Source organism: Melanotaenia boesemani, chromosome 19 (genome assembly GCF_017639745.1).
Source record: "Melanotaenia boesemani isolate fMelBoe1 chromosome 19, fMelBoe1.pri, whole genome shotgun sequence".
Lineage (NCBI taxonomy): Eukaryota > Metazoa > Chordata > Actinopteri > Atheriniformes > Melanotaeniidae > Melanotaenia > Melanotaenia boesemani.
In genome coordinates, this window is record NC_055700.1 from 29,526,812 (window position 1) to 29,553,903 (window position 27,092).

The 27,092-nt window shown below is 43.8% G+C and overlaps 3 protein-coding genes across 4 annotated transcripts in view; 1 reads left to right on the forward strand and 2 right to left on the reverse strand.

The window, feature by feature from the left end:
- The first annotated feature begins 5,639 nt into the window (after positions 1 to 5,639).
- LOC121629777 (protein ALP1-like) lies at positions 5,640 to 8,355 on the forward strand. Its single transcript, XM_041969565.1, has 3 exons — positions 5,640 to 5,795; positions 5,980 to 6,280; positions 7,236 to 8,355. The coding sequence occupies exons 1-3, from the start codon at positions 5,792 to 5,794 to the stop codon at positions 8,131 to 8,133; spliced, it is 1,203 nt and encodes a 400-aa protein (XP_041825499.1). The 5' UTR covers positions 5,640 to 5,791; the 3' UTR covers positions 8,134 to 8,355.
- Positions 8,356 to 9,098: 743 nt separating this feature from the next.
- Positions 9,099 to 20,383, reverse strand: hmgcs1 (3-hydroxy-3-methylglutaryl-CoA synthase 1 (soluble)). Of its 2 annotated transcripts, none has more exons than XM_041969538.1 (10): positions 20,229 to 20,383; positions 18,622 to 19,070; positions 17,807 to 17,932; positions 14,162 to 14,326; positions 13,038 to 13,206; positions 12,174 to 12,344; positions 11,988 to 12,094; positions 11,779 to 11,904; positions 11,519 to 11,676; positions 9,099 to 10,374 (listed from the first exon to the last, which is right to left on the reverse strand). In XM_041969538.1, the coding sequence occupies exons 2-10, from the start codon at positions 19,067 to 19,069 to the stop codon at positions 10,303 to 10,305; spliced, it is 1,542 nt and encodes a 513-aa protein (XP_041825472.1). In that variant the 5' UTR covers position 19,070; positions 20,229 to 20,383; the 3' UTR covers positions 9,099 to 10,302. The 2 variants fall into 2 exon arrangements, with proteins under 2 accessions (XP_041825472.1, XP_041825473.1); XM_041969539.1 differs by having other exon boundaries at positions 10,373 to 10,439.
- A 3,617-nt stretch (positions 20,384 to 24,000) lies between these two features.
- LOC121629743 (3'-5' RNA helicase YTHDC2) overlaps positions 24,001 to 27,092 on the reverse strand; it is a 74,663-nt gene continuing 71,571 nt past the window's right edge. Inside the window, 2 exon segments of the mRNA XM_041969491.1 lie at positions 24,001 to 24,341; positions 24,459 to 24,641. Coding sequence (XP_041825425.1) covers positions 24,270 to 24,341; positions 24,459 to 24,641 — 255 coding nt within the window. The 3' untranslated portion in view covers positions 24,001 to 24,269.

Genomic DNA, 27,092 nt, shown 5'->3' on the forward strand with positions numbered 1-27,092 from the left:
AATACCTGCAGAGGCCTCCTGAGCATCTAGATGGTCTCAGTCTGTTCCAGTAGAGTCCAGCATCATGGGGAAGGTTGCTGACCTGACAGCTGGGCAGAAACCATCACCTCCCTCCACCAGGAGGAAAAGCCTCAGCAGGCGGCTGCAGAAGAAGCTGGATGATCAAAGTGCTGCATCAAAGCTCATCAAGAAGCTGAGAGGAAGGAGAAGCTGGAACAAGCAGCAGGATGAAGCAGCTGGAGAGGACGGTCAGGAAAAGCTTCACCAAGACTGGACTGAGGCTGGAGTTAGAGCCTCCAGAGCCACCACACAGACGGATCCTGGACCTGGACTTCATGTTGTAGTCCTCTAGTCCAGCCGCTCCAAAACACAACACAACGTCAGCAGCGTCTCACCTGGACTAAAGAAACCAGGACCTGGTCTGCTGAGCAGTGGTCCAAAGGGTCTTTTCTGATGAGCTAATCCTGCATCTCATGTGGAAATCCAGGTCCCAGAGTCTGGAAGAAGACTGGAGAGGCAACAATCCAAAACCCTTAAAGTGCAGCATGAAGTTTCACAGTGGGTGGTGATGTGGGAGCCGTGTCCTCTGGTGCTGGTCCACCGGGCTTTACTAAGTCCAGAGTCCACGCAGCGTCTACCAGGAGGTTTTAGAGCTGTTCATGGTTCCTTTGTGGAGATGTGGACTTTATTTTCCAGCAGGACTTGGCACCTCCCCACACTGCCACAAGAACCAGAACCTGGTTCAAGGACCAAGGATTACTGGGCTGGACTGGCCAGCAGACTCTCCAGACCTGAACCCTGTATAAAAACCGATGGAGCCTTTCCAAGAGGAAGATGAGACACATGAGACAGAGCGATGCAGAAGATCTGAAGGACTGAAGCATCCTGGTCTTCATTCCACCCAGCAGGATCACAAGCTGGTAAAATCCACGCCGCATGGAGGCAGGAGTCCATGCCGAAGGACTCAGACCAAGACCTGGGTTCATATGCAAGACTAGACCAAGAACTGGCTTAATATGCAGGACTAGACCTCGAACTGGGTTCTTATGCAGGACTAGACCGTGACCTGGCTTCATATGCAGGACTAGACCGAGACCTGGCTTCATATGCAGGACTAGACCATGACCTGGCTTCATATGCAGGACTAGACCGCGAACTGAGTTCATATGCAGGACTAGACCAAGAACTGGGTTCATATGCAGGACTAGACCGAGACCTGGCTTCATATGCAGGACCAGACCAAGAACTGGGTTCATATGCAGGACTAGACCGAGACCTGGTCACAGTTCTGAATTTAATGTCCATTTTTTTATTGATTTCATGTAAAATTTTAATTTCCTGAGATTGAGATTTTTCAGGGCTGCACGGTGGTGTGGTCGTTAGATTGCCAGTTCGAGCCTCGGCTGGGGGGAGGTTCGAACCTGGGGGGCGGTGGCCTTTCTGTGTGGGGTTTGCATGTTCTCCCCATGTATGCGTGGGTTCTCTCCGGTTCTCCAGCTTCCTCCCACCGTCCAAAGACATGCATGATAGGTTAATTGGTTATTCTAAATTCTCCCTAGAGAGTGTGTGTGTGGTTGTTTGTCTATCTGTGTTGGCCCGGCGACAGACTGATGACCTGTCCAGGTGTACCTGCCTCTCACCTGTTAAAATGCTGGGATAGGCTCCAGCTCACCTGCAACCTGTAGAGGAATAAGCGGTCAAGATAATGAATGAATGAGATTTTTGGGTTTAATCAGCTGAAAGACGTGATCATCACAACTATAACAAAGAAATGCTGGAAATACCTCACTCTGCATGTAAGGAGTCGATAGAATATCTTAAGTTCCTTTTTTGTTGAATTACTGAAATAAATGAAGTTTTGTGCACTATTTGTTCTTTTAGTTTCACCTGTATAAACTTTTGACCACTTTTTGAAACCTCTCCAAATCCAAAAATGTCAGTAGTTTTAATAATAAACTGGTGACTGGTTGCATCAAATGCTTTTTAGAAATCAACAACTAGTATAAAGCTTTCACCAGAAATATAGTAATTATCATCAGTCCTATAAAGTTAATGTTTCTTCCAGCCAAAATCCTAATTCCTCCTCATGATGATGTCATTAAACCAAGTTTTAGCCTTTAAAAATAAAAGTAAATATTTTGGCGTCATTGAGCCGGATGATTGTGTCTCAGCACTGAGTCTGTCCCTATCGGATCAGGGATTAGTTGGCCACATATTTATAAATTTCCTTTTCATTATCACATTACATCCTAAAGTTTTCCCAGAAACAACCGGTCATAATTCCTTTTTTCCAAGCTAAAATATTTTTCACTTCAGCCGTCTTCACCAGCACCTTTGGCCTTTCCTCATAAATTTTGTGCAGTTGTCAGACTTCCTGTTTCTTCTTAAGAAAATTTTTATTTACTTGATGATTTTTGTGCCCATCTGAGATTTTCTCAGTTTGTTCTAAACATCTTTTTTCTAGTTTGTAGAGCCAGATTTCAGATTTCATCGACTCTCAGTATTTGCTAAAAGTATTAATTTAACTTGTCTGCAGTGTTTATCTGTCAGGATGCTTGAAGGAAAGGACCCGAGTGCAGGAAGCAGACCTGAACCAAATGTGCCACAAAGACCTGAACCGAACGCGCCTCAAAGACCTGAACCGAACGCGCCACGAAGACCTGAACCGAACGTGTCTTGAAGACCTGAACCGAACACGCCACGAAGACCTGAACATAATGTGCCACGAAGACCTGAACCAAACGATTCTATATTATCCCCTATATCTGGTGAGGTTAACCAGAAGTCTATATGAGACTGAAGAGAGCTATCCTTATTACCCGGATTCCTCCAGGTATGCTTTTTCATTTGAATGCTTGTGTCTCCAGATATCAGTCAAACCTGTCCTGCCACATATGTTTTTTAATCTATCCTTTTGTTTGTCTTTGGGAGGGCACCTATGCATACTCTCATCCATCACTGTGTTAAAATCTACTAGTCATCAGTCAGCCATGCACACATCTATGAAGACAGATCAGGTTCAGGTATCTAGTGAGAGTGAAAGGAGACGTCTTCTCTAGATCATTGCTGCTGTGCAGATGTTGGAGACTCAGGTCTGATCATTTAGGGACCATGAATGTGGAAAGAGAAACTATAAACAGGTTCTAAAATATAAATCAGTATGGAAGCCTAGAGCAGCCTTCATCGGTTATTCTTTTTTATTCGATATCGTGAGATAACTAGGACCGTTTTCTCTTGATAACAGGATCATTTATCTCATTATCTCAAGAAAACAAAGTTTGTTTTCTCAAGATAACGGATTATTCCAATGCAGAGTTATGAGAGGGCTGGAGCTGCTCCTGGTCCATCACAGAACCAACGCAGACACAATCAGACTCGCAGACAGTCCTAGACGGAATCTAGAGACTCAAATCAGCCTAACATGTCTTTGGACGGTGGGAGAAGCCGGGAGGGAACCCTGGCATACACAGGGAGAACACAATCTCCACACAGGTTCCCCAGAAACCTACTCCTTGTTAATATATAAGAATTTTAAAATAAGATTGTTTTATTGAGTGTGTTTGTGGTCTACTGTGAGAACCACCAACCTCCTCCAAGAGCTCCTTCACGCTTCAGATGCAGCAGTCTGTCTCTGAAGGAGCTCTGAGGGCTGCCAGTGTTCGCGGGGTACTGGGATGCCTCACCAGCCGATGCAGACGTTAGATCGAGCAGCATCCATCACTAATCTATATGTCTAAATTTTACTTCTATCAAGTCTGACAACGGCTGAAACTGTGACGTGTCTGTTAAGTTTTACCATCACTCATTCACATCATTACACACCAGCTCCATGACTGTAGCCCCGCCCACCAGCTGTCATGGCGTCTGATTTGGACGTTGAAATCAGGTGTCACACACTCACTTTTCAGTCCACTTCAGTCGTTTAAAAAATGAATAAGAGCCAAAAACGACGGCTTTCGGCTTCCATATAAATCCGAGCAGGAGCTTCTCTAACACAGTAGCTGCTGGTGGTAGACAGGGTTCACACTTCAGCTCTGCAGGGCGGGTCTAGAAAAGATATTGAACTGATTATTACAACTAAAGTGATCATCTGATGTAAAAAGTGAAGAAAAACTAGTAAAACAAGCAGCCAATGACGTGTTTTATCAGCAGGTTTTACTTTGGGTGAAGCTGCTGTAGAACTTTTATCACTGCTGCACAAACACAAACACTTCAATGACAAAAGGAAAAAGCAGTTTTCATCCAGATCATCAGTTTTATCAGTTTCTTCATCAATGTCGGCTGTTTAATTTCAGTTGTCACATCTGCTGCTTTTAGGACAGAGATTATCACCATGGAGACGGTTGGTGAGATGATGATGTATGAATTCTGAGTTATGATCTAGACGAGTGGTCTCCAACCTAAATGTCTTGAGGACCCCCTCGTGCAGCTACCATAAAGCTGTGGACCCCCACCCACCCGCCGCGTGTTGAAGCCATGCTTGGTTTTATGCTTTCATCAGCTGTTTCTTACCAAAAACTACGTGTTGTGGCTGAGTCTTTTCCTTTGATAAACCAAAGTTAAGCTAATGAAATGGTGCAAAGTGTTTTCAGGCTCCCAAAACCCTGGTGAATGAAACACTGAAATGATGAAAAACTTAAGCAAATCCACCTCAACTCATCTCTGTGTGGACATGGACTTCAATTAAATTTTTATATAGAAAGGATTTCTATGGCAGTGTTAGTATCTACTTTTGTTTACATCAGATTCCACTCACACACAGTTTGGCTTTAATGTGCCGACAACCAACAAGGACGTCCATGCTTGCAGCTGGTAGATTAGTTTTATGGCTTTACGTTTTCTATCTTTATATTTTGTGAATATTATTAATCTGATTGACTTCTTCCTGAATTTTATTCCATAGTTCTACACACATAAACTTTAAGCTCCTGCTTGGTAACCCCTCGGTTTTAGGACTGCATGAGGGTCCCGTGTAACAGTGTATAACCAGCAACATGTCTGTTTGATGTATACAGGTATGAATGTACGAGTGCATAGATGTGTATTTAATTGATATCATTATCTATCCACTTTCTTTTTAATTTATGTTCATAACACAAAATATGTTGACGCCACAGTTGTTAATTGTGAACTACTCGTCCCTGGCTGGTGAAACTTCTCAAGTTTGCCACGTATCAAGCTTCTGGTTCAATAAAGTTCAATAAAAAGTTGAATGAAAAAAAGGCTCCTGCTTCTACTTCTTCTCAGATACTCTCCGTTTGTATGTGTTGACATAGTAAAACTTCTGGATTCATTCATTATTATTGCTGCTTGTAACTCCACTAAATCCCTGAACTTGTGTTTGAACTTCCTGCGGTGCGCGTGCGCCACATTGCGGTGTTGTGCCCAAAGTGAACGTCTGCCACAAACTGATGAGATGTACCCCACTCTGCAGCTGTAATTAATCAGGTAAAGCAGCTTTCTTTGTTCGTATGGACATACTGTCACTCGCATGTTCGTGTTATGTCGGTTTTATACGGAGAGGAACAGCCACAGACCACAGCGCGTTGACAACAGTCTCATACCGGCTGCGCCACGGTTCTGCTCCGACCTCCGTGGCACGTGAATCCACACCGGGAGCGGGTCAGGCGCGAGCGCTCGCGAGATCACGAAATCACGGGAGAATTGCAAGATCACGCGTGATGTTGTCAGGTCACGCGATAACAACCGCAGATCAAAAGGCTGCAAACAGCGGTTCTCGCTTCATTTTCTGCTCTTTTGGACACGTCTTTATGAGTTTTTGGCTACCTCCATGGGTAGGCGACATGGTTTCTTTTATTTTTATTGTGTTGCCAGTTGTCATTCATTCATTTTTTGTAACTTGCATACAAACCTAATAAAGCTAAAAGCTAACCTATAACCTGTGTGGATCAAAGATGTGATTGTGGTTAATTAAAATGCACCAGACTAAAATGATCCTTGTTTCTATTTGACATTTAGTGGCTGTTAGCAGAAGGAGAGCGCTCGTGCTTGTTCTCCTACTTGCAGCCTTACGGAGGAGAAGCAGGAGAAGGAGCCGGTGGTGGGTGCATCCCCTCAACCAGCGCAGGGCGCAGCAGGGGGACTTCTACCGGCTGGTGGCGGAGCTGGGGCTGGACCCGCAGCGCCATCTGCAGTACTTCCGGATGACTGCAGAGCAGATGGACGAGCTTCTGTCCCTCATTGGTCCTGAACTAACCAGGCAGTCTACCAACTACAGAGCTGCTATAGAGCCCAAACAGCGGCTGGCGGTTGGACTAAGGTAAGCTGAAAAGAAATGAGTAACCACAAGTTTAGAACCGTCTTATTACAGTCTTAAGTATAATAATTAAAAAAAAGTATTTGGATTACAAAAGAGTTCACAAAATAAAACTGAGACTTATAGAACAAAAAAATTAACCATATAAATACATTTTCAACCAAAAGTAAAAATATATATAAAAAAATAACCTAAAACATATAAAAAACCCAAAGTGATAAAAAAAAGCTGACTATTGTCATTCCTCCAGATTGGGAAGTGTGTATAAAATGCTCATTTTGGCCTGTTGGACCAGTTCATAGGACTGTGGTCCAGGTGGCGTCTCCGGTAAGATGGAGATCAGTCTGTCAGGCTGTGATGGCTGGCTCCTCCTACTGTCTTTAGCTGCTTGTGGCCTGGACATCCGCTCCCTGGGGCTTCGGACCGAAAGGGCCTTCCTCCCTCCCCAGAGGTTGATGCAGAGGGGGCTGGAGCAGCAGATGATGTCTGTTCTAGTAATAATGGTGTAGTGGATCTCTCCTCAGATCCAGTCTGTGGTACTGGGGCATTGCTCCTCTTCAACATGAGCCGATGGTCGAGGCCCCAAGTTGCTTTTTGATAACACAAATGACATGAAACACAAAAGAAAACTAATTATTTTCTGTTCTTTATTATGGAATTAATTAGCAAAAGAATGTCTTCATTTAAATCTCTGCTTGTTGAGTAATATTAATTTATAAAACGTTGCTGTTATAACGTTGGTAATATCCTTAACCAACATTCTGCTTCTTGGCTGGAGGGCGTACAAGGAAGGACATGATTTTAGAAAATTCCCAGTCCTTCTGAGTCCCACCAGCTGACCACTTGGCATCCTGCAGTGCTGTCCATCTCGCCTTGCAGACATCAACTAAAACAAAGAGCAGACACATATTAGCAACAGCATTTGACATCTAACCTTTATTTTTTTCTGCCATCACAGGTACTTGGCCTCTGGGGGCTCTCTGGTTAGCCTAGCTTCTAGCTATCGGCTAGGGCACTCCACTGTTGCGAACTCTGTCCACATGGTGTGTGCTGCCATTGAGAAAATCATGATGGACCGGATCTTACCCATTCCAACAGAAGACATGTGGAAGGAGGTGGCCAAAGGCTTCTGGAAGAAGTGGAACTTTCCAAACTGCTTGGGAGCTATTGGTGGCAAACATGTGACGATACAAGCACCTCCACTGTCTAGGAGTCAGTCTTTTAATTATAAGAAGACGTTTTCCAGAGTGCTGTTGGCACTAGTGGATGCTGACTGCAGGTTCCTGGTGATTCAGGTGGGAGACTTTGGCAGAACCAGCGGCGGAGGTGTGTTTGCTGGATCTCATCTGGGTAGAGGTATGGAGGATGGGACACTTCATGTGCCACCCTGTACGTCTCTACCTGGTGCTGCTCACCTGGGTGATGTCCCATATGCCATGGTGGGTGATACAGCCTTCCCACTAAAGACCTATCTCATGAGACCTTACCCCAGACAGAACCTCAATCACCAAAAGAGGGTCTTCAATTACAGACTCTCAAGAGCGAGGATGGTGGTGGAGAATGCCTTTGGCATCCTGGCCTCCAGGTGGAGGATATTTCATAAAAACATAAACCTTCACCCACAACATGTGGATACACTTGTGGTGGCAGCTTGCATCCTCCACAACTTTCTGGTTAACCCTACTGACAACCAGAGGATGCTGAATGAGGCGGAGCAGCTCGGGCTGCAGATGGCCCCTGTGGGGAACATGGGTGGAAACAGGCCCTCCACAGCGGCCTGGAACATCAGGGAGAGCTTCAGCACCTTCTTCAGCTCTGCTGAAGGCAGTGTGTCTTGGCAGGACAGGATGGTGTGAGCTCATGAGCAGAAAGGTTGTGTAATAACACATAAATATTTGTTTTATTTTTCAATGATGCCTCCAGTTAGAGGCAAACAGTTGCAATGACTGATAATGTTCAAAGACCCATGAAAAGATCGTTGATTTCTTTGTTTTTTTTTCTTTGTTTTTTTGGAAATAAACAAATTGTTGGAAAATGTTTGTGAACTTCTTAATATTACAAATGGGTTTCATACAAACATGAAACACCATATAGAAATTTAATCTATTCAAAATAACACTGCTTTCATTAATTCATGGGAGGTACGCTGCAACTTTTCATGGTGTTGTGAAGTATCACGTCCTCATGAGAAGAGGTGTTGCTCTCTGTGAGGCCGATAATCAGCTGTGCACATCAGCATAACAGAGGCTGCAAGCTCCTCCATCCTGTAACCTCCACCAACAAGGCTGAAGCTTTTTAATGCCCTTAATTAGTACATCTCCAAAAATGTAGAATTGTACATGGTTGATAATGTGTTTTAAGTGGTACGTTGAGGGAAAAGAACATATTTAAATGTTGGTTTGTTAAACTCACCATCCACTCCCAGTAACTGCTGGTACCTCAGTCCACTTCCTTTCTGCTGTAATATCAAATACAATCTGGTGATTCACAACTTCCATGACTAAGCTCTCGTCGTCCGTGATGTAAAAAGAAAAAAAAAACTTGAGACCCCCCCCCCCCCGACTTCTGTCACCGGTAATGATGTAATGTTTACCTGGCTCAGCAGCACAAATCTGCACAAGGGCTTTTATTTTGAAAAATACCAGAAGCTTTTACACTGCCCCCGTGTATGATTTCCTGTCTGGCCTCATCCCCCCCCCCAATTATTTAAATATGGCTGCATTAATATTAAAACTGAATATGGCCATATTTACATTTACACAGCATCCGAACTTTAAGTCGGGTTAAACGTCAGGTCCCTGGAAAAGAAAAGTCCGACAGAAATGTTTCATCTTTGTTTATTCTCTACATGTTTATACAAACGTCTGAATCCAGCTGATGACTTTCATATCTACACCACATACATTAGACTTTGTGCTGTACACTAGCATCAGCTCTAGAAATGATCACATGACCCATGAGCCAGACAGCACACACACACACACACACACTGTGCACATTCAGCCCAACATCACTGAACCAAGACTGTACAATTTAAAAGAATAGATCTGTACATTATTGGATGAAAACTTATCTACAGTTTGTAAGGCTTCTCCAGAAGGAAGTCGACTTCACATTTACTTTCCCACCAGAACCAGAACCTGAGTCAGAACCAGAACCAGCAGGAACCAGCGCTGCTGTTTGAAGGCTGATATGAGATCTGTTTGTGTGTGTGGAGGAGGCTGCAGGTCCACAGCAGCTCTGATTGGCTGATGCCAAGTTACGGGTATTTGGCAAACTGAGAAGTCGGACGTCAGAGCGATGCTAAAATCTGCTCTGACGCAGAATAAACCTTTAAAATCTGTCTTTTACTGTTGGGCTGTGAAGAAGAACCAGGGGGAAAGGTGGAGGAAGGTGGAGACGTTCAAACCTTACAGGACATGTTCTGTTCTCAAACTTTACTTTTCAGGGATTTGTATGAATATTTTCCCTCGGCTGCGATTCTGGAGTTTAAGTTAAAATTCCCTAAATAAAACCAAGTCGCAGAGCCTTTCAAGTATCATTATTCATCTGTAGGTCCTGTAACGCTGACAAGTCTGGAGCTTTGCCGGGTCTAAGACCAGCCAGTCGGTTCTGAAGCCTTCATGGTTCCTGATGTTTGGTCGGGAGGTCACATGATGGACGCCAGGAAGGTCCGGTGGTGAAGCAGAGCTGAAGAACATGCAGCAGGGTGGAGAAGAGCGCGGCAGCAGCTGATTTAATGGTTTTTTTCTTCTTACTGACTGAAAACGGGACCTGTTTCCTCTCAAATAAAACGCAGTCTGCAGCTGCAGTGATAAAATAAATTCAAACCGAAGCGGAGGAGAGTTCAGATATGAGAGGTATCTTCATCTGACATGATGAGAGATTCAGGCTGGGCAGGAGCGTCTCCACCTCTGGAGGTGGTGCTGCCTTCTTGTGCGTACCAGTAGAACTGTGGTACTGTGAGGTTTTACATTCTACTAGCTGCTGGACTGGGTCGCCTCTCGGAGGGGAGCTGGATGCTGTCAGTTGCTGCTGGTGGCTTCAGGTCCAGCTGCAGGGATGCGAGGCATCTTCTTCACCGGGCTCGGGATGTGCTGCAGGGTCAAACAGACGACGTCAGATTAGATCACAGGGAGAGAATCTGAACGCAGCAGCGAACCTGTCAATGTGAAAAATATGGCATTTATGTTTTTATTCAGTTTCCATGGAAACGACAACTATGACGAGATCAGACGATGAGGCAACTCTAATCACCAACTATTCTTTTTTTATCCTGTAACAATCATTTCCTTTGGAGATCCACATGTCATGTTACCATGGATACCAATGAGATTACGATCCCTCATATTTCAATCTGCTCATCATTTTTTGTGTGTACTCGTCACATAGTTTTAATTAAACCCCAAAAAACTACATCTAAGAGTGTGGCTCGAGTTGTGCTGATGAAATCTGCTGGAAATGAGGAATAAAATCAGGCCTCCTCATCACGTAGAAGCTTCATTCAAACTTACAAGAAAAGTTAAAGGTTTGATAAAGTTTTTTAACACAATCACAGTTTAAATTTGATGCAATTTCTGAAAAAGCCTTAAGAGTCCACTCAGGGCTGATAATGTCTGGCATCACGCTAATTTAGTCCTTTAAAATTTATCAGAAAACTTCTCAAACCAGCTTCAATCGCGTCCAGTTTGTCCTGCACATTTACAAATTATACATCAAGCTGTCGGCATCTGTCTTTTCTGTGACCCAACGTGAACACCAGGTCTTCTGCTTTTCTCTCAAATCTCCCATGAGTGCCCAAAAATAAGCTCCACTGACTTATTTATTTTCAACCTGCCATAAAACTGCAGAGAAGACAACAGAATTCCAGAAGTTCCGTCTGTCCAGCAGACGCTTCAGTTTGTCTGAAAAGAGCTGAAACTTCAGCCTTTCTGACAGTTTCTTAGTGTCTCTGTGGAGAGAAGACACCGTTGTCATAGCAACGTTAACTTTCAAGCTCAGAAGACTCCATCGTCATAGCAACATTAGGAAGAAAAATTCCATCATGGCTGCCCTCGTGGGGCCTCTATCATCCAGACCTGTTTGTCTTTCTTGGCCCCTCCCCACCTACTCCTCCCACCGTGCCAGCGAGCGGGCAGTAGACGCATCCATCAGAATTTCTTCAGCAATGTTCTAGTTTCTATCAGCTTCCATCAGACAGAGGACTGAAAATGAGTTCTTAGACCGAAGGACATCTGGTACCTCAGTGGCTGAGCTGGAACGAACCAGTTCTGGCTCCACCGACAGGTCTTCGTCCAGGGGTCTGCGGGCGTATTCCCTGCGATGTTTCTCATCCACTCGTGTCAAGTACCACGTTCCAGGGAACAGATCCTCCACCGAGCCTCGGGGGACGTAGCTGGCTGCAAGAAGAAGGACAAGCACTTCAGGTGTTTATGTCTAGATCGGAGGTGGAGTTCGACAGTCCGACTCTGGATGGTGAGCGAGGGATTGAATGCTGTTACCTAGGTGGTGAGTCTCCTCTCTGAGCTTCATGCTGTCGGAGAAAACAGCAGGTAGGACCTTCTTCCTGGAGTCCAGTCGGACCCTCAAGTCGCTCAGACTGGACACCAGTTTGTCCAGACTGGACCCTGACACAAACATTCAACACGTTTAATCACTTTCTACACATTTACAACGTGGGAACATTTAGATTTCCTCCATAGCAGCTCACCAGGAGTATGGTCCTGCGTGACTCTGAGAGAATACAAGGTGGCGGCAAATCCTGATCCATAGGAGAAAACTCCGATCCGTTGTCCTGCCAGCTGAGACGGTGCGTGCCTACAACACAGAGGAAGGAACGCGTTAAAGACCGGTTGTCTTCCTGCTCCGTAAACGGTTAAATGAATCAGAGACGTACTCTGCGATGACCGAAGCCAGGCAGCCGTACACAGACGGCGTGTACATGTTCCCGTTCTGGTTGGAGATCAATAAGGAGGGCTTGGTCTTCCTCTCAAACAGGTCTGCGCTGGCCTTCATGAAGGCCTTCTCCACATCTCTGTCAAAGTAACTCTCCTCTGGCTTCACATCTCTGTCAACACACAGACACCATGTCCAACATGAAAGTCCACACAACAGAATCCATCAGGACCAGAGAGAGACGGAAAAATGTTGATGACTTTTTAAAGTCCGGCAGAAGAAGAGTTTTCCCTCGAAACCACTCACATTTTTGCAAATATTTATTATGTCTTCTCATGGGACAAGACTATAGACATGAAACTTTGATATTCTGTATGTCAAAGTTTAATTTCTATAGTGTCGTCCCATGAAAAGACATAATGAAATATTTGCTAAAATGTGAAGGGTGTACTCACTTCTGTGAAATACTGTATGTATGTATATGTATATATATATATATATATATATATATATATATATATATATATATATATACACACACACACACACACCACACACACACACAAACACACAGATGGTAGTGAAGCTAGAGAAGAGACGTTGTGGATGTTTAACAGCAGGACTTAATATGATCAGGTGACTGGAACGGTACTGATATCTGCTGAGGACAGTCTGACACACATTACCAGGATTAACAAACGCTGCTTTACCACCATCAGGTGAGAGGAGGAGTTTGGACCAGTAATCTAATTACTCACTAGTGTTAACACCACAGGTTGCTTGGGTTTTTAACCGTTAACGGCTCAGCATCACGTTAACTGTGACGCAGAATTAACATAAACTAAACCATCTTCTCTTCGGGTACCTGAAGGCGTCCAGGCCTGTGAAGGGTCCCGTCTCGGTGTTGGGGGCGGGGTGGTTCAGGAAGTCATTCAGCATCAGTCGAGCCAGCGACTTCTGAACCAGTTTGCAGTAAGGAGAGTGAAAGACTAAAAAGCCAAAGTCCTCCAGGCTGAAGTGTTTCTCAGAGCCGTCTGTCAGGAAATCAGAGCAGATTATTATATCCTTGGTTTGGTTGCATGGTTTCACATTTCTGATGTCTTTCCTCCTTTTTTCTCCCCCTGATCTCCTTCTGAATAACCTCATCTGTGCAGCTTGGGGCACTCAGTTGACCTGGAATATTTTTGTGGGTTTTATGACATATTTATAAAGTCTTTCCTGCAGCAGTCAGAACACTCTCAGTTTGTAGAAGCATCACTACTGGGCCAGCTAAAGCTAAAGCTTCCATCTAAAACACCTGAAAACGCCACGTCCTTAGACAGGCTGCGTACACTCGCAGTAGTAAACACACTAAATGTGAGTAGAAAACATGTGAACGCAGCGTGTGAACATAAACACATCCAGAGAGAGAAGACCAGCTGCTACACTCTGCTGCTTGTAAACAGCTGCTAACTGCGACGCATCAGCTGCACAGCGTCCCGCGGTGCGTTCAAAGACAAACCGAAAAATAAAGGTTGTGAACATAGGCTACGTCCCTCATGGCTGAGTCATTGAGGTATTTAGACGATGAAAACTTTGTGTTTCCCTCTGAGTAGCTTTTAGCTTTAGCTCAAAGCTAGCTGCCAGAGTTCTCAGCTGAACTGCCTCTTCGAATGAATAAATATAAAATGAAGAAAATGTATAAAAAAGGTTGAGCTAATATCACAAACTGTAATATCACAGCTACTTTCAACACAGCGAGGTTATATCTTAATTAAAGATATATATTCTAATTATTGCAATTAATCGTTTCTTAAAAAAGAATCTCCTTCTACAACATAATAATTTCCCTTTAGGATAAATCAAGTATTTTTCATTTTATTCAATTTAATTCATGCCTCTATTTAAACTTAATCTTTATTGGCTGTTTATGCTAAACACGTGTTTGTGTGTGTGTACATGATCCTGCTGACGTGTGGTTTTTTGCATGTTAGAGGACTGTGAACCCACCTCTCTGCCACTGTGCGTGGATCTTGTTGCGGTAGACGGAGTAGCAGCGATCCAAGGCACTGAGGTAGCACTCTATGGACAGCTTTCCGTCCACCACGGGGTACTCCGACACCATGTCCGGCTTGTAGAAGTCGTACGCATGCTGCATGTGTGTTCCCCGCAGACCTGCGTCGTTACACACACATTTTTCCACAGTTCAGAAAGACGTAGCTTTGCCTTTGTGGTTGGCTGATGGCTCATCAACACAAACACAAACCAGATCTGTGTTTCATCTTAAATTAATCCTCTATATTTATAGACATTTTCATCTTGAATTACAACAACTCCACAAAAAAACGAAAAGATTGCAAAGATTTGCAAAAATGTCTTAAACAAATATTTTATTTACAGAAACTTCTCAGATGTTTAAAATGAGATGTTTTACTTTTCAGGACAGATTTGAGCTCATCTTGAATTTCACGGCAGGAGAAACGATATAAAAAAATGGAAAAAGAACAGAAACATCAACAGGTCAGTAGCAGGACTGGGTATAAAAAGGAGCACCTTAGAGAGGCAGAGTCTCTCACAGGTAAAGATCCATTAAAAAGATGTTTTTTTCCTAGGAGACCCTGCATATTTCAGCAAGACGATCTTAAACCACATACTGCATCTATAATAATAATAATAATAATAATACATTTTATTTTAAAAAAGCGCCTTATCAAAGCACCCAAGGACACTGTACAAACATAAGACATTAAAAGTAAGCAAAACATTAAAAGCACAAAACAGAATAAGTGATAGGGGAAGGAAACACTGTGGAAAGATGTATATGGACTTAGGGGGGATAAGACTGTCTGAACAGATGAGTTTTGAGTCTGGATTTGAAGAGAAGGAAGGAGTCCACTGTACGGAGATCAGGAGGGAGGGAATTCCAGAGATGAGGAGCCGAGCGACTAAACGCCCTGCTCCCCATTGTTGCCAGACGTGCCGGGGGAACGGAAAGCTGATGGGTATGGGAGGAACGCAGTGTGCGGGAAGGGGTGTGTGGATGAAGGAGATCAGAGATGTAAGATGGAGCCATGTTATGGAGTGCCTTAAAAGTGATGATCAGTATTTTGTAGATGATCCTTTGTTTGATGGGGAGCCAGTGGAGTTGTTGCAAGATGGGAGTGATATGATGAGCAATGGGGGTCCGAGTGATAACACGTGCGGCAGAGTTTTGGAGGAGCTGCAGCTTCTGGAGGGACTTATTGGGGAGGCCAAAAAGAAGTGAATTGCAGTAGTCAATGCGGGATGTGATCAGGCTGTGAACTAGAATGGCAGTAGTTTGGGAAGTGAGGGAAGGACGGAGACGAGAAATATTACGTAGGTGGAAATAGGCGGACCGGGTGATGTTATTAATGTGAGACTGGAAGGACAATGTGCTGTCGAGGACGACACCCAAGCTCTTAACCTGAGGGGAGGGGAGGACAGTTGAGTTATCAAGAGTAATGAAACATTTATTGGCTTTGGATAGGGTGTGAGGTGTGCCTACCAAGAGGACTTCCGTTTTAGAGCTGTTTAGTTTTAGAAAGTTGGATGAGAACCAAGACTGGATTTCTTCAAGACAGAGGGTGAGGGCGGTTGGCGGGAGCGAGGCAGATGGTTGAGTTGAGAGGTAGAGCTGGGTGTCGTCCGCGTAGCAGTGGAAATTGATATTATATTTACGAAGGATGTGGCCGAGTGGGAGTATGTAGATGATAAAAAGGAGGGGGCCCAGTACAGAACCTTGGGGCACTCCAGCGGAAACGGGGTAGGAAATAGATTTATGAGATTTGAGTTGTATGAACTGTGTTCGATCAGAGAGATATGAAGTAAACCAGGCTATTGGGGTGTGAGTGATGCCAAGAAATGAGAGTCGACTTAGAAGAGTAGCGTGAGAAATGGTATCAAAGGCTGCTGTGAGGTCCAGGAGAATGAGGATGGAAAGCAGTCCAGAGTCGGAAGCCATGAATAGGTCATCAGAAATTTTGATAAGTGCAGTCTCGGTGCTGTGGAGGGGACGGAAGCCAGATTGAAACTGCTCATAAATATTGTTGGACAGCAGATGATTATGAAGTTGAAAGGCAACAGATTTTTCTAAAATTTTGGAAATGAAGGGGAGATTGGATATGGGACGAAGGTTGATGAAGTTGGTTGGGTCCAGGCCAGGTTTCTTCAGAATGGGCGTGACTGAGGCAGATTTGAGTGAAGAAGGGACCAAACCAGAACTCAATGAAGAGTGGATGATTTTGGTAATGAGAGGCGCAAGTGAGGAGCAGCAGGATTTAACCAGGATGGAGGGAAGTGGATCAAGGTGACATGTGGAAGGTTTGGATTTATGGATAATGTCAGAGATGGTTTGGACTGAGGGAAGGTCAAAACTAGAAAAAGTGGTTGTAAGAGATGGGAAGGAGGTAGTGGGGTCACCTCCAGCGACTGCAGCTCCAGTTGAAGTGAGGTGTGTATGGATATCTGTGATTTTGGAAATGAAAAAAGACATGAGTTTGTTGCAGAAATCGTGAGATTGCATATGGTGGGGAAGAGAATCAGGAGGTTTAGTGATGGAAGTGAGAAGAGAGAAGAGGGTTTTAGAGTTATGACTGTTTGAATGGATTAAATTGGAGTAGTATGCAGATTTGGCTGAGTAGAGAGCGGCCTTGTACACAGTGATGTGGTCCTTGTACATATTATTATGAATAGTGAGTCCAGTTTTGTTGGCAAGGCGTTCCAGCTGACGGCCGCGGGATTTCAGTTGACGTAGGGCAGGAGTAAACCAGGGTGCTGAGCGGGTGAAGGAGACTGATCTAGATCGCAGAGGAGCATGGATGTCCAGGAGAGTGTGAAGACTTTTGTCATAAAAAGAAACCAGGTCATCAGGTGAGCAACAGGAAGATACACTGGGAAAATTATTGATATCAGATGTGAAAGTTTCGATGTTTATGTCCTTTATATTACGAAAGGAGATGATGCGAGGGAGTATAATTTTAGACAGCTGCACCTTGATGTTAAAAGTGATGAGCTGGTGATCAGAAAAAGCAACAGAATGAGATTTACAACCAGTAGGGGCGATACCAGAGCAGCAGACTAAATCCAAAATATGTTTTTTACAGTGGGTTGGAAAATTAATGTATTGATGAAGACCAAAGCTGTCCAGGCAGGACGAGAAGTCCCTGGAAAGAGGAGCACTGTCATTGTCCAAATGAATATTGAAGTCACCTAGAATGATCAAGTTGTGGGAGAGGGAAGAAAGATGGGTGAGGAGGAGGGAGAAATCATTCAAAAAATCCTTGTCTATTCCAACAAGACCAGGACTACAGAGCAGCTAGAGTCCTGCATCAGACCAGAACATGATAACAATCCTCCCAAAATTCCAGCGACTGGTCTCCTCAGCTTCTACAGAAGTGGAGATGCTACACAATGGACGTGTTGCTGCCATTAAAACCGAGACAAAAGAATCTTTTCCATCTCATTTCTAACAGTTTGTGTTTTCTATGTTCTCTTGAGAAAACGGAGATTTCCGGATTGTTTTACTGGTTTTGTGTCTCAACATTTAGTTTTATGCTTCATTCATAGCTGTCTGCTGTTAAAATGTATTGTTTAACACCTTAACCAGAAGTTTGGACCAAGACATGGAGAACTGACCTCGTTCAAAGGCCAGAGGAGCGTTGGGTCCGACCAGCATGGCCACTGCACCTGCACCGCCTGTAGGCCGGGCACTTCCTGTGGCATAGACGGCGATGTCTCCGGCAACCACCAGAGCATAACGGCCTGCACACAGGAAGCAACCAACATCACACACCAGAACGTTTTCCTACAGCAGTTAATTATAAACGATCATTTAGAATAAATCATTACATTTTTATTTCTTATTAAACCTTTTAAACGAAGAACTCGTCTCACTCATTCAATCATTTAACCGAAAACTTCTCCAAAGCTTCATCATCTGCAACTTTTACACCTTAAACAATCAACATATTTATATTTTTCCACACAGAAATAACAGACATAACATGTTTTATTCTAAAGTAAATTATTATTTTTGGTGTTTGCATCCCTTTCACTACTTCTTCCCCGTAAATATATATACTGCAATTTTATTTTGTACATCCCCTATTTATTACCAAAATACTTCAAGTTATGCTTCCAAAAACTTGTGTGGTGACTGACCAGCGTGAGGCAGGTTGTGGTTCAGGCACATCTGAACCGTGTGCGGTGAGATGATGACAGAATCAAACCATCAGACCAGAAAGATTCAGCACTGATTGTATCTTTCAACCACCTTTCTCAGGTTGGCTTCAGTTCATGCTTTCCATCATTACTTTAAACTACTGTTTGGGTTTGAAGATGTTCAACCTCCATCATTATTTTCTTAGATTCCATAAAGCAAAATATTTAACTGGGAGAAACAGAGCAATGATGCTGGGTGGACATTGTTTAACTCTGGTTTACTGACTCACCGTCCCATGAGCTGGACTCCACCCAGTTAACAGCGTTAAAGAGTGCAGCTGTACCACCGTAGCAGGCGTTTGTGGTGTCAATGCCCTCCACATCTGCATTACCAGAATCCTCAAACAGCTGCATGATGACCGTCTTCACAGACTTTGACTTGTCGATAATGGTCTCCGTGCCAACCTCCAGTCGACCGATGCTGTCGTAGGACAAGCCGTTTCTCTCCATCAGCCTCTGGACCACGGTCAGGCACAGAGAGTTGATGTCCTCCCGGTCCGAGCAGAATCCCATGCGAGCTTGGCCCAGACCTACGGTGTATTTACCAGCTGACACACCATCAAACTGCTCCAGCTCAGCCTGGTCCACATACTGGGATGGGAAGTACAGTTCCATGGCGATGACGCCCACATCTTTGGGCCATGGTCCCAAACAGCTAATTGGAGCTGAGCCAGGCATCCTGGACAAGATAAAAAAAAAAAAAGATTTCATGTTCATATTAAAAGATTTCAGGCACTGAATGAGAAACTCCAGCTGCCTGAGTGAATGAAGATAAATGACAGAGACAGCTGGTCTGAAGAATAATAACCAACCAGGTGACAGCAGTGTGGTAACTTATGTTACGAGACCAAAACGGACACAAAATACCAGAAGTTACATCAAATCAATCATTTATCTAGTTATTTTTCTGTTTGTCCATCCCAGCTAATGTTATGCAACTGATGTGAGCTTAGCGGTCTTAAAGGGCCATTGAAAACACAGCTAGATAGCATGTTAGCAAGGACTTTAACACTGCTGCTGCACTTATCTCATTTCAGTATCCCAATATCTCAGTTAAGCTGTTTTCTTTACTTGGCATTAACAGTAACCAAGTTATCCAAACGACGGTATGTCTGAACATGTCAGCGCTTCCAAACATGACGACAAACAGCGCTAATTAAACTGTTTTAAGAGGATATTTTTAGAACCAAAGTTTGCTAGGCTGGATGAAACGTGACATTTCTTCAATTCTAGGTTTCAGAGCTGTATGCAACATCTGCACACTGTTACACTGCTTATTACACGTACCTACACAGTTACATAAGTCCGGATTTTTGGGGGGTGAGTTGTCAAATAGCGGAGAAGAGGAGAAAACTAACTGGGTGAAAGGGCAACGGGATTTCCTAGAACATAATCAGTTTACGGCCGAGTAGCGAAAGGTCACACGACGGGTCAGTTATAAATTAAAGCACCGGCTTGTTGACTAAAGATAATTTGTTACGGCTTGTTTTGGTTTTTTACATTTTATTTTATATCTACCAGTTTAAATCCATAGTTAACCAAAACTGGTGGCTAATTTAAAAGGACCAGAAACACGTTAAACAGTTTGCTGCCCGGAACGAATTCACTGACGGACCGGCTCATCTAAACTGTCCAACACGAAGCATCGTCACTACGTTGAGCGGAACGATTTCTCTTTGCAGTAAATGTCATAAATGTTCTGACAGTGTAACAGGACTCGGGGACAGCTGTCTGTCTATTAGTAATACCCTCTGGTAAATTAAAAGAAAAACACGAACACATATTTTTAATGTTAGATAATCAAATTAAGTGTCAGAATTTACGTAAATCTCCTCACCTGCGTTTCACGTCAGCTCTGATGAAATCTGGTGTCTTCGTCCCGATGTTGTCAGCTTGCTGCCGAGCACTCCACGAGCTTGGCAAAGTTATATTTATATTTGGGGACGGCGGAGCAGCATACCCTTTGCACTGCTGTACCTGCTTCCCGGTGTCCAATCACAGCCCACAAACACGATGCGGCGCTCTGAAGACCCACAAGCTTCTGACCAATCAGGGACAATGAATCACAAACGCGCAGTACGACGGTCTTGGCTGACCAATCGCGTGGCTTGTACGATGTCTGGTGAGAGAAAATGAGCCAATAAGAGTGTAAAAGTAATTCATGGCGCTGCAGACGTATTAGTGGGCATCAGGCCGGTCAACTTGGGCGGCGTATAGCTAACAGGTAGACCCGGTTCAGTCTGCAGTACTGTAGCCATCAGGAACACTGATTTTTAATCATATACCAGTAACTTTTATTTAAAAAAGACTTCATTTCAATATTCTAAAATATAACTGAACTTTGATTATAAGTATCACCCGCTGATCCATCTTATTATTAAATGAGGGGACTGATTCTTAGTGCATTGTTACTTTTAAAATGTCAGATTAAACAAACAAACAAAAACTTATGTTGGGACTGTTAAACTTTTTTTTTTTTTTTTTTTTTTTTTTTTACTTTAAACTGCAATTAAATGCTGGAAAATATTTTTTTTCAAATGAAAAAAAAAAAATGCTGGAAAGTAATCATTTTAAAATTATGTAATGATTTTATTAACTATTAAAAATGAACCTTTTATATCAGTTTTAATCATATACCACAACAGTTTTAGAAAAAATACACAATTCAATATTCTAAAAACAAATTAAAGTTTGATCATTGTTAACTAAAATGGGATATTTTTGTTAATGACTTTATTTTTTTTTTTACAAAACTTCAAAGGGTTTTCTGTATAGAAATAAAAAATTACAGGCAAAAAGGTTTTTCACTTTAATTTAAAATAGGTGGTCAAAAAATGTGGTTATAAATCTGTGGGACAAATCTGGTAGTTAAGAGTACCAACGTAACAAATCAAATCAAACTTTATTTATAAAGCGCTTTTCATGCTGAAGGCAACACAAAGTGCTTTATATGCTAAAAAAAATGAGCAATTCATGCATTTTAAAAATGAAACAAGCCTTTACATCCATCAAAATAGATTACATAATCAATTAAAACCACTCAAAGTCTTTCACACAGTCGCCCACACACATGTACAGACACACACATTCTGTACAAGCATGACTTAAATTTCTTTCTACAAACTGAATGTAGGTAGGTATACTAAAAGCGATAAACATCTGGCTTGATGCTGCTGTGAGGAAACAATATCATGGGAATCCATCCACACCAGGAGCCAGTCCACCCATGTCCTACAGCGGCCGCTGCCATGGCAACCACCCCAATCAGGGCAGACTGGGGCCCACACCACAGCCGTAAGGCTGCAGTGCAGGGCCCCAGCCACCCAAACAAGGGTGATCACCACAGCAACAACCCCCATACCAAGCAGGCAAAACCGGCAGCATGGAGGATCCCCATGAGGAAAACATAGACATCTCACACACTTAAAATACAGAAGATATGGATTACGCTCAAGAATTTCTATATTAACTAAAAACACACCTCCCATATTTCATGTCTACACAAAATGCTTTAAAAGATCTTAAAGTTTAGGCTTAATATTGAGATAAATTCATGTTTAAACTTTAATGTCTCCAGTATGACACTATAAAATCCTTCATATTCATCTTATCAAATTCACATGATAATGAGTTGAGTTTCAATGGTTATAATAATAAAATGGTCCATTTCCCTACTTAAAACCTAAAGGTTGTGATGAATTTCCAAACCCTAATTCATTCTTTCTGGACTGAAAGTGGTCACTCACAAAGCCCCATTAACGGGTTAGATATTCATGGATCTCACAAAGGAAAGGACCTTCTGCAGAAAAGAGGTAAAAGTCAAGAGTTTGACTTTTTGTGAAAGTATTTACAAAAAGACTCTGAGTGGCCTTGGCCTTTTAGTTAAATTAACAAATGTACCAAACAGACTGTTACATCTCAGTCCAACACATCAGTAACTAGAAAACAAGGCGGACTCCTCAGCCTTGCACCTGCCTCAGGTTTGGCCTTCTGGAGTGAATGTTTTCCTTAATGTTTTAGACAGAAAATCTGTTTCTCTTATATCACACGAGCCCGGGGAGCAGGGTTTCCACGTGCTCCAGTTGGACCGATGCCTCGTTCACTGTTGTTGCTACAGCCTCCATAACCTAAAAATGATAAACAGTTGCAGAATTTCCAGAGCTGTAAGATGATAATTTGCTCCTTTATCAGACGGCGGCGAGTACAGTTTGTCCTGAACATACATACCATCGCTGGGGAAACATTTGTGGTTTGCTGCTTTATCATAAAAACCCAGCTGTTGTCCCAGAAATGTACCAGTTTATGGACGACATCGATCACACTGTAGCAGTTTCCTCGTGTTACTCAGAGAAAATGTGCAGCTCTTTGTTTCTGTCAAAGATTAATTTACAAACAGAAAAACACTGAATTCTGAGGAGGTGTCAGATCTACAGCCCCATCTCCAAAATGGTTGGGACACAAGTTAAGGTTTAAAACAGACAAGCAGAAAGGGTCAACAGTCGCCAGCGAGCAGGCAGAGAGAACAAAGACAAGCTGTCTGTCTGCGATGCATTGTCAACACGCCGGAGTCTAGATGTCTAGCTGGAACTCTCATCAGGCCCTCCGCCCTTAAAGGCCCCAACTTTGTTACGTGAACCCAGATAAGAGGAGCCGGCATGGCACTCCTTAAGCAGATATGATTAAATTTATTATCAAAGTGATTAAGTAAATACAAAAAATCTAAATTCCTCCACAAACGTTTCTGCCTGGATCTCAGTGAGACCAGAATCTCCTCCCAAAGTAGATCTTCCTTCTAGGATGCTCCACAGGTTGTCAGTAGGGTGGAGGTCAGGGGATGATGGTGGTCCACCATGAGTTTTTCTCCCTTTAGACCCCAGCAGCCAGAGATCCTGCTGGTGTTCCTGCATCATGGGATGGAACGTCGTCTTTACTGCAGAAGGAACGCTGCTTCCTTTTAGACCAGAGGCCACCATACAGGGTCCTACCATCTCACTCCCCATTATTCCAGCCCTGAACATCAGTCCACCTCCACCTGCTGGCGTAGCAGCCTTGTTTGGACATGGTGGACATCCACCAACCATCTAGACTTCCGTCCACCTGGACACACTCCAGACCTTCATCAGTTTTCATGTATTTCAGAGCCATGCAGATGTTTCTGTGTGATCATTGGTTAATGGAGGTCCAGATAGTTTTATGTAGACCTGCAGCTTCTAGAGGATCCTGATGGAGAGGTTCACCTGCAGCTTCTACCTGCTGCTGCTCATCACCTGATTTCAGAATGCCATGACTTTTCTTCTTCTGCTTTTATCTGAAGTTTTTCTGAAATGTTTTCATTCTTTTCTCAAGACATTGAACTACTTCATCTTTGCATCTGGAGAGAGATTCTTCCCCAGCCTGCATGGAAACTGTCTTAATAATGTGGAACAACCTCCTTCAGTTGTTTTATCTGGAAACTAACCTGTTAAAAGCGATCTAAACAGACGGAGAAACAACAGCAGATAAATCTGAGATCCTACATGAAGAATCATCTGGAAGACGTGTAGAAGTAGATTTCTAATTATTTGGAGACATCCAAATAACAGAAAACAAGACATGACATTTAGACAAAATCATCTTTATTATTTAATCCAAACAAACACGAGAACATCAAACAGCAGCAAACAAACTGAATCTGAAGTTTGGACCAATGTTATAAAACAGGAAACTCTGAACATGTGTGCAGATGGAAGGTACCAATGCTGGATTTCATTTCTAATGTGAAGAAGAACTCATCAAAGAGAAGAGAGAAACATCTGAACCACTTTTGTCTAAACAAATGGAAACAGGCTACCTGAGTTCAGTAAAGAACCTCAGGCCTGTTAGTGGAGATGGTCCAGTTTTAATGGCCAGTGTTCCCACAGAGTCTGTCCCACAGAGCCAGCAGCTCTCCGGCTGCCTGAGGCTCCACCTCCTGCAGGACACAGAAAGATGGAAGACGGTTATAACTTTCATTTTACGTCTGATTTCATCATGTAGCAGAATATTTTGAACCCTCTCAGAATGATGACAGTCGCCTGTGTCCATGCACCTGTCCATCCCTGCTGATCTGGACCATCTTCTTGTCATTCCAGGGGTTGAGGATGTGCTGGGTGCACCGGAAGGGAAGACTCTCTTTGTGGATCCACTCCACGTTGAAAACTCCTCCCAGCCCCACGAAGCCCCAGTCCTGACAGCTCTCATTATTGATGACTGATGTCATTCGTGCATAACCCTGAGAAAAGAGAAAACCCACAACGTTCTTTAGCTTCATTCAGACGATCATACGTCTGCAGATTCACCGGACAGGAAGCCGTATGATGGGAGGCGGACACCCTCTACCTTTAAGATCAGACCTAAAACCTTAATTTCTGATAAATCTCATAGTTAGGGGTGGTTAGCCATCCCTTAGTTACGCTGCTATAGGTCAAGGCTGGGGGACGTCCCATGATGCACTGGGCTCTTCCTTTTCATCTCTCTGCTCCTCATCCTCCATGTAGAAACATATGACAGTATGGGCATCATTAACATATTTCTCCTCTTAGCAGGTCTTCCTGGATAGAAGTTGCAGAGTCTGTTGGTCTCTCTTTCCTGTCCTCTCCACCCCAACCAGTCCATGCATAAGACCGCCCTCCCTGAGCCAGGTTCTGGTTCTGCCAGAGGTTTTTCCTTTCCACCCTCTCTCCGTGCAGCTCTGGATGGAGGATTGACTCAACATTGCATGTAATCTGCTGGTTTCCTTAACCAGGCTTCTTTATGAATTGGCTTGTATGAATACTGACTGGATGACAACAGGTTGGCTCTGTAAAGTGCCCTGAGATGACGTTGTTGTGAACTGACACCATTCAAATAAAGCTGAATTGAACTGAATTCAGCTAAGGGGCAGATTACTAATGATTCACAGCTGGTGCAAACTCTGTTTTTCTGTTTAACCCCTCAGGAGTTCCAGCCTACTTTGGTCATCAATTACTTTTGATTTGCCTCTATATGCATAAATAAATGTTTGCCATCTTTTTTACTGCACAAATTCACCTCTATGATCCGATAATTATATTTTCCCACCATAACCTACTTTAGTAGCATACTGGGATCAAAAAGTCACTGAAATCATCCAATCCATATTTTAAATTTCATTCAGTAGGATCAGCTGATTCGAATGCTTATTCCGTGACTAAATGTAAAAAAATTATACTCTGAGATCTCCCCTAACGACGGCTAATCCAGCATCGTCTTCGTCCTGTCTCTCCTCGGAGATCTCCCCTAACGACGGCTAATCTGGCATAATCTTCGTCCCGTCTCTCCTCGTAGATCTCCCCTAACGACGGCTAATCCAGCATCGTCTTCGTCCCGTCTCTCCTCGGAGATCTCCCCTATCAACGGTTAATCTGGCATAGTCTTCGTCCCGTCTCTCCTCGTAGATCTCCCCTATCAACGGCTAATCCAGCATCGTCTTCGTCCTGTCTCTCCTCGGAGATCTCCCCTATCAACGGCTAATCTGGCATAGTCTTCGTCCCGTCTCTCCTCGTAGATCTCCCCTAACGACGGCTAATCCAGCATCGTCTTCGTCCTGTCTCTCCTCGGAGATCTCCCCTATCAACGGCTAATCTGGCATAGTCTTCGTCCCGTCTCTCCTCGTAGATCTCCCCTAACGACGGCTAATCCAGCATCGTCTTCGTCCTGTCTCTCCTCGGAGATCTCCCCTAACGACGGCTAATCTGGCATAATCTTCGTCCCGTCTCTCCTCGTAGATCTCCCCTATCAACGGCTAATCTGGCATAGTCTTCGTCCCGTCTCTCCTCGTAGATCTCCCCTAACGACGGCTAATCTGGCATAGTCTTCGTCCCGTCTCTCCTCGTAGATCTCCCCTAACGACGGCTAATCTGGCATAGTCTTCGTCCTGTCTCTCCTCGTAGATCTCCCCTAACGACGGCTAATCTGGCATAGTCTTCGTCCCGTCTCTCCTCGTAGATCTCCCCTAACGACGGCTAATCTGGCATAGTCTTCGTCCCGTCTCTCCTCGTAGATCTCCCCTAACGACGGCTAATCCAGCATCGTCTTCGTCCTGTCTCTCCTCGGAGATCTCCCCTAACGACGGCTAATCTGGCATAATCTTCGTCCCGTCTCTCTTCGTAGATCTCCCCTATCAACGGCTAATCTGGCATAGTCTTCGTCCCGTCTCTCCTCGTAGATCTCCCCTAACGACGGCTAATCCAGCATCGTCTTCGTCCTGTCTCTCCTCGGAGATCTCCCCTAACGACGGCTAATCTGGCATCGTCTTCGTCCTGTCTCTCCTCGGAGATCTCCCCTAACGACGGCTAATCTGGCATAATCTTCGTCCCGTCTCTCCTCGTAGATCTCCCCTAACGACGGCTAATCCAGCATCGTCTTCGTCCCGTCTCTCCTCGGAGATCTCCCCTAATGACGGCTAATCTGGCATAGTCTTCGTCCCGTCTCTCCTCGGAGATCTCCCCTAACGACAGCTAATCTGGCATAGTCTTCGTCCCGTCTCTTCTCGTAGATCTCCCCTATCAACGGCTAATCCGGCATAGTCTTCGTCCCGTTTTTTTCTCTGAGAGCTCTCCAGTCAGTAAAAGTCAGTCTAATGTTGACTCTTGATAATGTCTTATCTCTTGCTCTGTCCCTTTCTGTATTTTTCTACTCTGGTATTGTCCCCTTGCATTTCTTT

Bases quoted from the DNA above. Each gene is read 5' to 3' on its own strand.
- LOC121629777 (XM_041969565.1), top strand. The intron at 6,281-7,235 runs GTAAGCTGAAAA...CTGCCATCACAG, and splicing joins CGGCTGGCGGTTGGACTAAG to GTACTTGGCCTCTGGGGGCT.
- hmgcs1 (XM_041969538.1), bottom strand. From the start codon at position 19,069: ATGCCTGGCTCAGCTCCAATTAGCTGTTTGGGACCATGGCCCAAAGAT. The intron at 17,933-18,621 runs GTGAGTCAGTAA...TCCTGTGTGCAG, and splicing joins GGAGTCCAGCTCATGGGACG to GCCGTTATGCTCTGGTGGTT. The intron at 11,905-11,987 runs GTGAGCTGCTAT...TGTTTGTGTCAG, and splicing joins CACGCAGGACCATACTCCTG to GGTCCAGTCTGGACAAACTG.